The sequence below is a fragment of the Cannabis sativa genome, chromosome 4 (genome assembly GCF_029168945.1).
Source record: "Cannabis sativa cultivar Pink pepper isolate KNU-18-1 chromosome 4, ASM2916894v1, whole genome shotgun sequence".
Taxonomy (NCBI): Eukaryota; Viridiplantae; Streptophyta; class Magnoliopsida; order Rosales; family Cannabaceae; genus Cannabis; species Cannabis sativa.
The window spans coordinates 71,863,603-71,875,532 of NC_083604.1; the positions used below are offsets into that span (position 1 = coordinate 71,863,603).

The window sequence follows — 11,930 nt, forward strand, 5'->3', positions numbered from 1 at the left end:
TACATGACTTTGTATGATTCGGAAGAGATTCTTCACGGCATTTCGTACTCATCTGAATCTGATTCCTCTTGTTTGGTGGTATTATTCAGACATACCAATCTATCTTTCACCTGTGAATCACACAACACATTAGTCATAACAGAGGTTAGGGCAACATTTTCAGTAATATCTTCATCACTTTCGGTTTCATCATCACTCCAAGTGACATTGAAACTTTTCTTATTCTTTTTCAAAGTGTTTGCACACTCAGATTGAATATGCCCAAAACCTTCACATTCCCTGCACTGAATTCCCTTTTTGTTAGAGACAGAAGGTTTAATGAAAGTATTACCTTTTGAACCTTTCGAAATATTCTTTTTATTTCCCATCTTTTTCATATATTTCTGAAAATTCTTAGTTAATAAAGCAATCTCATCATCACATTCACTATCAGAATTTTCATTATCAGCAACTTTCAAAGCAATACTTTTACCTTTATCAAAGAATGGATTTGGGTTTGTCCTTTTGTTTAATCTGTTGATTTAATTCAAAAGTACGTAAGGAACCCATCAATTCTTCCACTTTCATAGTGCTAAAATCTTTAGCTTCCTCCATTGCCAAAAGTTTCGTATCAAACCTTCTGGAAGAACTCTAACAATTTTTCTCACAAGAACAGAGTCATCAAGCTTTTCTCCAAGAGCAAAATATTCATTAGCAATGTCAGATAATTTTTCATAGAATTCGCTTAAAGTTTCATTATCGTACATTCTAAGCTCATCAAATTTAGTTTGAAGCATGATAAATCTAGATCTTTTCACATCAGAAGTTCCTTCAAACTGAGTTTGAAGAATCTCCCAAGCTTCCTTAGCAGAAACACAAGATGATATAAGTTTAATGTAACCCTCACCTACACCATTAAAGATAGCATGCAAGGCTTTGCTATTGTAGGCAGATAGTTTATCATCTTCAATAGACCATTCCAGTTCAGATTTTATAATAGTATTACTCCGAAGAATCCGTCTCAACTGGAGGAGACCAACCCGATGTAACCATTCTCCACGCCTTCTCATCTTGAGATTTGATGAAGGCTCTCATTCTAACTTTCCAGTAAGGATAGTTAGAGTCATTAAGCAATGGTGGTCTAGAAATAGAACTTCCTTCTGCAAAAAATGACATTCTAACAAAAACGTTATAGGACCACACTAAGAGTTTAGTGTCCCGCTCTGATACCAAATGAAAAACCGTGTTTTTGCAAATGTCAGTTGTATATGTGGAAATATAAAAACTGTAAACGTTTGCAGCAGCAGAAAGTAATTTCGCTACAAAGAAACGAAACAGACAGAATATAAAATATTTGTAGAAAAATAAATAACTTGACACAAGAGATTTATACGTGGTATCAGTGTTCTCCCGAACACTCCTAGTCCACGGGGCCACGCCCGAGTAGAATGAAATCAATTAATAAAGTATCAAAATTACAAAGACAATTGACTTAAACAAGTTTAGACTCCCTCTAAAGTATTGCCGCAATCCTTTGTAATCCACTTTATGAATCTGACTTCTTGAAACACCTTCAAGCCCGAACTCCCTTCGTCTTTGAAGTGTGAGTGCTTACTTCCTCCCGAAGTAAGGCTTTAACAAGTCTTCTCCCGAAGACCAAGTGCTTACTTCCTCCTGAAGTAAGGCTTTATCAAGTCTTCTCCCGAAGACCAATCTCTTGTTCAGTCAAGTAGTTCTTCACAACCTCTAGGATAGAGTAAGAACAGAAATAGAACAACTAGAACCTAGGTGAACAACTAGGCTCTCACAAAACAAAGAAACACTCTCTTCTCACAAATGATAAATGCAAAAAATGAATAATGGAAGAGGTAATTCGAATGGTTGCTCTCTAGGCTCTATTTATAGATCATAGAAACCAAAGAGGCAACCACAAGTTCGAATTAGCAGCTGAACAAAAACTTTCCAAAAGAAACACGATCTGCTACATCAGATTCGGTTGCTGACGAAGCAGATCTGCCCAGAAACGGGAAACTTACTAAAATCGGGTCCGATCTTCTTTCAATGCTTGATTCCTGCCAAAAACAGATTAGATATTCTGATTGTATCAAGATACAATCGAAATCAATAAGGAAATGGCAATAAACAAGGTTTTCCTAAAAAAGACAACTTTCCAAAAGAGAATTCCTTCTCTTTTGAGAAGTTTTCAACAAAGGAAAGTTCAGCTGAAAGTGCAACTTTCCAAACAAAAGGAAAATGGCAACTAATAACCGAATAAAAGAGGTAAGATTTCGAGAATGAATGCATAGCAATCTTACCATAAAAAGGAAAAATTATTTTGACACCTAACTTGCCAAAAAAGGACTTTACAAACTTAAAAGAACAATTTAATCAATTTAAACATTGTAATTACATTTTTTGATAAAGTAAGCAAGATTTTTGAATAATTTTAATAAATATAATATTATACATATTAATTTTAATTATTTTTTATTTATTGTATTATATTTCTCTATTAATCTATTACGTAGTGATCTTTCTAAAAAATAAAAGTCTAAATATCTTTTAGAAAAAAAAAATAAAAAAATTAAAGTCAAGTAGATAATTAAATTATGATCGATTTTATGACCCAAAGGATTTTTATTCGAATTTTCTAAGACAAAATATCAAATTTAGTAATGAATTAAAACGTTAAGGATTAAAATAATGCACAAACAATTATTAAGAGTTTCTTATACTATTTTTCCATGCAACAAGGCCAATATGATGATGGGAATATCATATTCACATGAGTCACATGACATAATCGCACAATCTTATCATATGCTAAAATCGGGGATGAAATAATATCTCCACCCAATCAAAAAAAATATTAATATTATACATTTTCATTTTTATCATATATATTCCATTTTCATGTTTAGCCGTTGGGGGTGTTTTTGAAGTGGATTATCAGTTGAAAAGAAAATGATTGATCAGTTGGGCTAAATAAAATTCTTTTTTATTTAAAAATATTCTTTCTTTTTTTTTTAATAATAATAATAATACGATTTATCTCAAAATTATTATTACTGTAGAGTAATTTTTTAAAACAATTTCTTGTTACAACACTCATGATATTAATTTAGTCCCAAGTCCAAATAAAAAATATTGCATAAATAAAAGTTTTAATAATGAATTATTAAAATATGTATATGTATTTTTAGGGTGCTTTTAGGAATACACCAATGTACTTTCTACTTGTTTTGATATTAAAAATAATTTTTTAGTTAATTTTTTTTATATTCGTGTACGTTATAGTTATTTAAAATATTTTATAAAATTTTAAGAAAATCGCAATAATTTACAATATAGAAAGCAATGTTCAAACAGTATATTTTATACGCATATAAAATAAAATAGTCATTCATGCAACACACTATTTGAATCTTATTTTTAGTGTGTTAAATTTTTTCGAATTTATTAAAATTTCACAAAATGTCTTATATAATTATAACGTACATAACCATAAAAAATTTAACTAAAAATTATTTTGGGGAATTACCCCATATACTATTTTTTTTAACTTCTTTTTCTTAAATTTACGATTTGAGTTTCTAAAGTGGTTAGGGGTTTCTATATGATTTTTTGTTGCAATTTAGGTTGCAGCGCTAGTTGCAATAGGAATTTCTATGTAGAATTTCGTAAAAATACAAAAAAAAAAAAAAAAAAAAAAAAAAAACCTATTTTGAAATGTAAAAATAAAAAAGCCCCAATTATTTTAGACTCCAAATCAAATAAGGTTGTTTGGTACATCTCTTATAAGAAGGTGTATCCTAGAATTTTCTGTATTTTTAAGATTAGAATTCTATAATGCACCTTCTGAAAAAGGATACACTGATACATCTCTATCTGTTTTAGTATCCGAAATAATATTTTAGTCAATTTTTTTTCTCATGGTCATGTAAATTATATTTATTTAAGACATCCTAAAAAATTTTAAAAAATTCAGAAAAGTTTAACACGCCGAAAATTGCATTCAAACAGTGTGTTGCACGTGTGACTATTTTATTTTATACGCGTGTAAAATATACTATTTGAACATTATTTTCTATATTGTAAATTATTCCAAATTTCTTAAAAATTTGTAGGATATCTCAAATAGCTATAACATACATGAATATGAAAAAAAAAAAATAGACTAAAAATTTTTTTTGGATGCCGAAACAAGTAGAGGATGCATCAGTATATCCTTTTTAAGAGGGTGCATTGTAGAATCACCTGTATTTATATATTTAATGTTAATAAATTAGGGTAATTCTACAATACACCCCCGTAAAAAGGGATGTACTGATGCACCATTGACTTGTTTCGGCATCCAAAAAAAATTTTTAGTCTATTTTTTTTTTTATATTCATGTACGTTATAGATATTTAAGATAACCTACAAAATTTTGATAAATTGAGAATAATTTACAATATAGAAAATAATGTTGAAACAGTCTATTTTACACGCATATAAAATAAAATAGTCGCGCGTGCAACATACTGTTTGAACGTATTTTTTGGCGTGTTAAACTTTTCTAAATTTCTTAAAATTTTGCAGAATATTTTAAATAACTATAACGTACATGGCCATGAGAAAAAATTTGACTAAAAAATTAGTTCGGGTGATAAAATAAATAAATATGCATCAATTGTAGAATTTTTTAATAAATTATATTTCGGATAATTTAAAACAATTATAATGTAACTACACAAACAAATTAATTAAAAAAAAAAAGCAAAGTATAATTAGACGAAAATATTTATAACAATTTGTATAATTCCGGAAAATTTAAGAAAGCAAAACTGTACAGAAACCGGGTCAAAAATCTAATTTATTTTTAAAAAAACAATAAAAATTTGTTTGATTTAACAAATGAGGGAACAGTTGCTCCAAGTGCACAGTTGCTTTCAGTATGAGACTCGTATTTGAGAGACCAATTCAGATATAAAAGAATACAATTCTCTTTTCTATATCTGACACACCACCACACCACTCTTCTTCTTCCTCTTCTTTTTCTTCTGGATAAGTTTTCTCATTCCCACGTCAACGCCACAATAGAAGCGTTTACTTTTATGTTTTTAATATTTTTATCTTTAAACAGCAAAATTAATATCTTAATTATTTATTTTTAGTGCTAAACAGAACCAATTTTGATTGTTAATTTGTTGCACTCATCATCCACCACCACCACTTTCTTATATCTTTAATAATTCATATATAAATACTACCCAACAATACATCTTAGTCTATATTTTTTTGTCTTTGTGTTTGGTCGTCCCCCAAAAACCAAAACTTTTTTCTCTTAGAAAATTCTCTGTTTTTCTCAAACACGGCATTCCCACGGTTTTTGTCTTTACCCAGAAAATAGAAAAGAAAAAGAATCAAACTTTGTGGTAATAAAATCATTTATACAAGACGAGGAAAGAAATCAGAAACACCCAGTTGATAAAAAGATGTTGGAGATTTGCCGGCGGCCATTGGAGAGGTGTTTTGGAGTTGGAAATGGTGGTGATGAGCTTCTATGGCATATGGGACTCAAGCCTTACGCTTCAGGGGACTATTCAATAGCTGTGGTACAGGCTAATTCGTCTCTTGAAGATCAAGGACAGGTGTTCACTTCTCCTTCCGCCACGTATGTTGGTATCTACGATGGCCATGGCGGTCCCGAAGCTTCTCGATTCATCACCAACCATCTCTTCCCTTACCTTCAAAGTCAGTTCTATTCACTCTTCCACTTGACTCTTATTTTTTTTTTCTTAAAGTCTATTAACAACTAAAGAAATTTATATGTATATTTGGTTTAAAATGATTCCCAGAATTCTCGAGCGAACAAGGTGGATTATCTGTAGATGTGATAAAGAAAGCTTTTGATGCAACCGAAGAGGAATTCTTACACTTGGTGAGACAATCTTGGCCAGCTCGGCCTCAGATTGCTTCGGTTGGGTCGTGTTGCTTAGTTGGGGCCATATCCGACGACGTTTTGTACGTGGCTAATCTTGGGGACTCAAGAGCGGTTCTTGGGCGGAGAGGGTTTGATGGGCAGTCAAGCAATGGTACTGTCGTCGCAGAGAGACTCTCAACTGATCATAACGTGGCAGTTGAAGAGGTTAGGAGAGAAGTTAAGGACCTTCATCCTGATGATTCTCACATTGTTGTCTACACTCGTGGTGTTTGGCGAATTAAGGGTATTATTCAGGTAAATATATTAATTTAATTGGTAATTGGTATACATTTTTTGCTCTCTTCTTATAAGCGAATTTGGGTTGAATTTCATTTGTATTGGTTTTCAGGTGTCTAGATCAATAGGAGATGTTTACTTGAAAAAACCAGAGTTTAACAGAGACTTGTTCCAACAATGTGGTATACCTATTCCATTAAAAAGGGCTGTAATGACAGCAGAACCCTCAATCATTGTTAGAAAGTTGAAGCCACAAGACATGTTTTTGATCTTTGCATCAGATGGTCTGTGGGAACATTTAAGTGATAAAGCAGCTGTTGAAATTGTGCACAAAAATCCAAGAACTGTAAGCTTCTTCTCTTCTCTCCCTAACACGTTGCAATTTTTAATAATAAGGTATTGTCTTTTGATTTTTTTTTTTTTACATTTCTTTTTTTTTACGTTTCTTTTTTCAGGGAATAGCAAAAAGATTAGTTAGAGCGGCCATTAATGAGGCTGCAAAGAAAAGGGAAATGAGATATGAAGACATAAAGAAAATTGAGAAAGGGGTAAGACGCCATTTTCATGATGACATTACTGTGGTTGTGATATATCTTGATCGTTCTGAAGCTACTTTAAATGGTAGTAGACTCAAAGATCCTTTTGACTGTACAACTGTTCCTATGGACATATTCTCTCTTAATGCTGATGAGGAAGACTCTTCACTTCATCATCCAAATAACTGAGAATTGTCTCTCTTTTAACCAAAACCAATACATTGTTGTTTATCTTGTGAATATAATAAGGATATATATAATATATATATACACATTAGAAGTTCATAGAGAGAGTTATTGATCTGGCTGGGAACAGAACAGAGTTTTCATAGCTTTTATTACAAGGAAAGTTTGTGTGTAATTATGTAAATGGAGGGGTTACAAGATTGAGCTACTGTTAAGTGTTAACATCCCAGCTTTGGGTTTTTGCTCGTCTACATTAGATGATTATCTTCTTTGTTCTTTTATCTTTGTTTAATTATGGTATATATTTTTCTGCTCCAACGTTTGTTGCCCTTTTCAGTACTCATCAATCTAATATAATACAATCAACAAAGTGGTTGAATTTTGTTCACACACAAACAAAATATCTCTAAAAGGAAATCTTTGTATGGAAATTGAAGAGGTCCTAACTTAATGTTTTAGTTTCTAGGTTGTGTAAACGTGTGTTGTAATTTATCCATTCATTTCAAGTTTTCAACTTTTTTTTTTCTTTTTACTTGAATATTTGAGTTAGGTAGGCATCGTAGGTTTGAAAAGTTGAATCAGTCTATAATTATTAGAAAAAATTCTTCATTCAACAAGTGTCATCGTCTTTCCATTTTCGTGCTTGTTAAAGTTTTTGACTTGATTATTATGTCATTGGAATTGGATAGTAAACAATGAAAATGTATGTAATTAACCAAACCAAAGAACACGGTAGTTATAGGCCATCAGCCGCCAACCATTACTTTATATCAACAAAAATTATGTTATTGATATTAAAACAAAAAGTAATGAGTAGTAATGTATAATTAAGTCAAAATTATGGAATTTGTCACACCAAAATCTCTCTGGGCACCGTCCTTTATTTTATTTTTTTCCCTTAAGTAGCGTACAGAGGTTTAAAAATTTATAAAGAAAAAAAAGGCAGCAATACAATGCTATAATCAATCTTAAATTGCAGTTATGTGATGTTTTATTATTATTAGGTTTTGGATAAAATATGTTGATATGAAAACTTGGCTGATGAATAGAGAAACCCCAGATTTGAGAAGATTATTATTCATAATAAATAAATAAATAAAAATTAAATTGATTATCAAACAAAGGTGACAAACTGACACATACACCACCACATACCTATCTCTACATTAATTTTTTATTTACTCTAACTACCTTATAGTCAAAAGTGGTTGGTTAATCACAATCCACGAATCTAAAAGGCAAACCTCTAATATTAAAAATCTGAGAAAATAATAATAACATTATTATTAATTAATATTATAAAATCAGAAGCAATATTTCTTTACTGGATGAGATAATCTGACAATGCATGTATTTATTCTATGGATATGATAATATTAAGTTCTATACTTTTTTTTTTTTGTTGATAATATTAAGTTTTATACTTGCTAGTTGCTATAGATACATATCATCAGTCATAAATTTCAAAATTACTATCAAAAGAAGAAAAGAAAACTAAACGTAAGAAATAATTAATGCACATAAGAATATTGACAAAATAACCAAGAAAATGAATTTGAAAAGGGTTCTGTATCAAACTATGAATAATATTGGATGCTTGTACAATGCGGGCGTAGATGCATCTCTATCTGAATTTTTTTTCAATTTTGTTTATAATTGTATATATATATATATGTTATAATTATTAATAATTTATAATATAAAATATAATATTCAAACAATTTATTTTTACATCATATAAAGAAAAGTCATATGTACAATACAACCGTGTACCAACCATTTTCGCTTGTGCGAAATTTTAAAATCGCCCTTTAGAAAAAAAAAAAAAAAAACTACGTACATTAAAACTACAATTTCGTTAGTAGTTTTTTTTTTTAAAAAAAAATTGCTTCATAAATTTTCAATTATTTTTTTGTTATGTATGTATAAATAATAAGAAAAAAAAAAAGAAAAAAAATAGGCCCTTTTTTTAAAAAATAAAATAAAAAATTAGGCCTTAAAAAAATGGGGGCCTTGTGCAATGGCCCAAGCTGCCCAATGCTTGGGCCGGCCCTGAATACAACGTATATAACTATAAAAAAAATTCAACTAATTTTTTTTTCAAATGCCTAAACATATAAATAAAAATGTATCGATACACTCTTTCAAATTTTCCAATATATATCTATAAAAATAGAAGAATTGATGTTCACACCAAAATAAATATAAATAATAACTTGTTATTATCAATCTTCATTTGTTTTTTTATCTTTTTCTTATTTTTTATGTATATTTTATTTATAAGTTTTCTTTTACCTTTGTGATATTTTTTTATCCTTTTATTTTTAATTTATTTATTATTTTTTATTTATTTATTAATTTTTATAGAGAATTAGGGATCACGTAGTGCAGATCCCTTCCTACACTTTCGATTAATTTTGACAATCTTAGAGATCACGTGTCAACTATAAGGGTCTTATACCTCAACTTTCTTATTTTTTTTTTTATGAATGATTTTCTTTTTTTAATTATTATTTTTTTAAATCATTTTTTGTACTGTTTTTCTTATTGGTAAATTAATATTTTTTTATCAATGAGTTTTATTTTTTTTTAATTTTAAGAATGATTTTTTTCCAAGATGATGAAAAATGTATATATTAGTATGTACATATCTTTATTCCCTCTAATTAGAATTTTAACTTTTTGTTTAATAATACATAACTTTGTAAGTTTTTTTAGTTTTTTTATTTTTGTCTTATTTATGCTGTCTATATAGTTAATTGTTAGGGGAATTATCCTACTATTTTTTTAAAAAAAAAAATTAAATTTTCGGTTTGGATTTCTAAAGTACTTTCTCCGGTGGTTTTTATGTGGGTTGCTATACGATTTTTGGTTGCGATTTAGGTTGCTATGTAGGTTTCTATGTAGAATTCCGTAAAAATACAATAAAAAAAATCTGTTTAGAAGTGTAAAAATAAAAAAACTCCTAATTGTTTTCTTTCTCTCTCTTTTTATCTAGATTTTTTTTTCTTAAAAAATCTCTCATTTTTCTTTACTCCATTTGCTTTTTCTAAAATATTATTTTTTTTAGTTTTTTGTATATTTTTTACCATTCTTTTCTCTGGTATTTTTTTAATAAATTTTAATTGCTTATTTTCTTTAAAGTTTTTTTTTTCTTATTTATTTAGTAGTAAATATATAATAGTGTAAAAAATTATATGAACATATATATATATGATATTAAACTTTTTTTTGTTTTTATTTTTTTTATAAATTTTTATTAATTATTATTTTATTTTTCTTCTATATTTTGATTATTAGTAAATAATAGTAAGAAAATTAGATAAACTTACATTTAGACCTACTTATACCACATTATATATCTTTGTTTAAATATAATTTTTTTTAATAATTATTTAAATATAATAAATAAAATTAAAAAATATAATTATAACCCATAAATTTTAATGAGTGTTACGTGTTTACTCCCTGGTTAGTGTATATATTAATTTCTTGTTTTGAGACGAAATTTGAAATATCAATAGTGTGATTTAACTTTGTAGAATGTGCACCTCATAGACGAGCACACTTGTCGTCTCAATAAGGGGATCAATATTTTTCCTTATAAAAAATTTCCACTTTAAACAGGAAGTGACAACTTTCAGGAACGTGTCTGAAAACCAAAGAGTGCGTCCCAATATATAATTAAATCAAATGAAAGGTACATCCATCTCAACACTCTAATTTATTCAATAATAATAAAAGACTAATGACTTACTCTCCATTGCATTTAGCAATAAATATATAAGACAAGATAGACACTATTTTTTTTTTTTAAATATTTACATTTTTAAGTTAAAAAATATTTTTTTATATTTTTACAATTTTTCAAAAAATAATACGAAAACAACATAAAATCAACAAAAAAAACTACATGCAAATAATAACAAAAAATAATATACAGATAACAAAAAATCAATAATAAATTTACAAGATTACAACATAAAAAGACCATATTTTTTGTAAATAAAATCAAAAAAATTGTAAAATTTTTAAAATTCCGTAAAACTGTATTTTTGTAATTTATTTTTTGTTTTTACGTTTTTGTGAAATAATTTCTTGCATTTAAGTGGAAAACCCATGATTTCACGTGATGAAGCTGATTCTAGTGGGCCCCCATTAACAAACTGGGCTAAACATACATAACTCGGCCCATAAGCAAAAATATAACACGTGTCCCAAAGTAACAGACCGGTAGTCACAGGGCAACCGTTCTTGGCTTTTATAAGATCGCGACACATCAGGAGGATCCAGATGAGAAAAAGTCAACGTTTCTGGCCCCCAATGCCGTGACTCACGAGTTTGAGAAGATAAGGTGCTATATGCGGTCCAACCTTAAGGAAGCGTGGTCCTGCAGAAACGGACTATCGAGTGCAACCAATTCCTTCCTCTGCTCGTAAAGACTTCATCAGCCAATCAGATTCAACCATGTATGATTACGGAGTTCACCAGTTCGCAGCCCAACAACCTCATCCAATCAGTTTCAGCCACGTAGTCTTTGTGGTTTGACGTTGAATCGGTATCCCAACCCCCACCGTTTATTATAGTGGGTCCACCGTATTGAATGTTTCGTCGCTGTCAACTAAAAGTATCCGAGTTACAGCTTTTATTGTCAAAATCCTCACATAAGATACAGCAAACTTATGCACTTGGAACAATAAGACGATTTTTATAATTGTGTAAACTATGTTTTGGCTATGTTACATTTTGCACCGTATATTTATTTGAATAGTACGTTTTCGGGTAAAATTTGTTTATTTTATTTTATTTTGAGGAAAAATTAATGATAACAGAGTATATTATGGCACTACCTAACATGAGTAACACATCCTACGGAAAAAAAAAAAAAAAAAGACTATGAATATCAATCATTAAGATCTTAAAAACAGAAATTACCGATGAAAGAACATTCAAATGAGTAGAACGTAGATTAATTTGATGGGTTCTAGGGAAGTGTGCTCACCAAAAGACTAACATTGCTATGATGA

At 29.2% G+C, this 11,930-nt stretch overlaps 1 protein-coding gene across 1 annotated transcript; it reads left to right on the forward strand.

Moving 5' to 3' along the window:
• The first annotated feature begins 4,901 nt into the window (after window positions 1-4,901).
• LOC115714713 (probable protein phosphatase 2C 63) lies at window positions 4,902-7,221 on the forward strand. The gene is made up of 4 exons (XM_030643471.2): window positions 4,902-5,715; window positions 5,820-6,199; window positions 6,294-6,527; window positions 6,637-7,221. Exons 1-4 carry the CDS (start codon window positions 5,457-5,459, stop codon window positions 6,904-6,906), a joined length of 1,143 nt encoding a protein of 380 aa, XP_030499331.2. The 5' UTR covers window positions 4,902-5,456; the 3' UTR covers window positions 6,907-7,221.
• Window positions 7,222-11,930: the final 4,709 nt, after the last annotated feature.

Excerpts from the sequence above, each read along its gene's own strand:
- LOC115714713 (XM_030643471.2), top strand. The coding sequence starts at position 5,457 with ATGTTGGAGATTTGCCGGCGGCCATTGGAGAGGTGTTTTGGAGTTGGA. Across the intron at positions 6,200-6,293 it reads GAATTAAGGGTATTATTCAG|GTGTCTAGATCAATAGGAGA; the intron begins GTAAATATATTA and ends ATTGGTTTTCAG. Across the intron at positions 6,528-6,636 it reads TGCACAAAAATCCAAGAACT|GGAATAGCAAAAAGATTAGT; the intron begins GTAAGCTTCTTC and ends TTCTTTTTTCAG.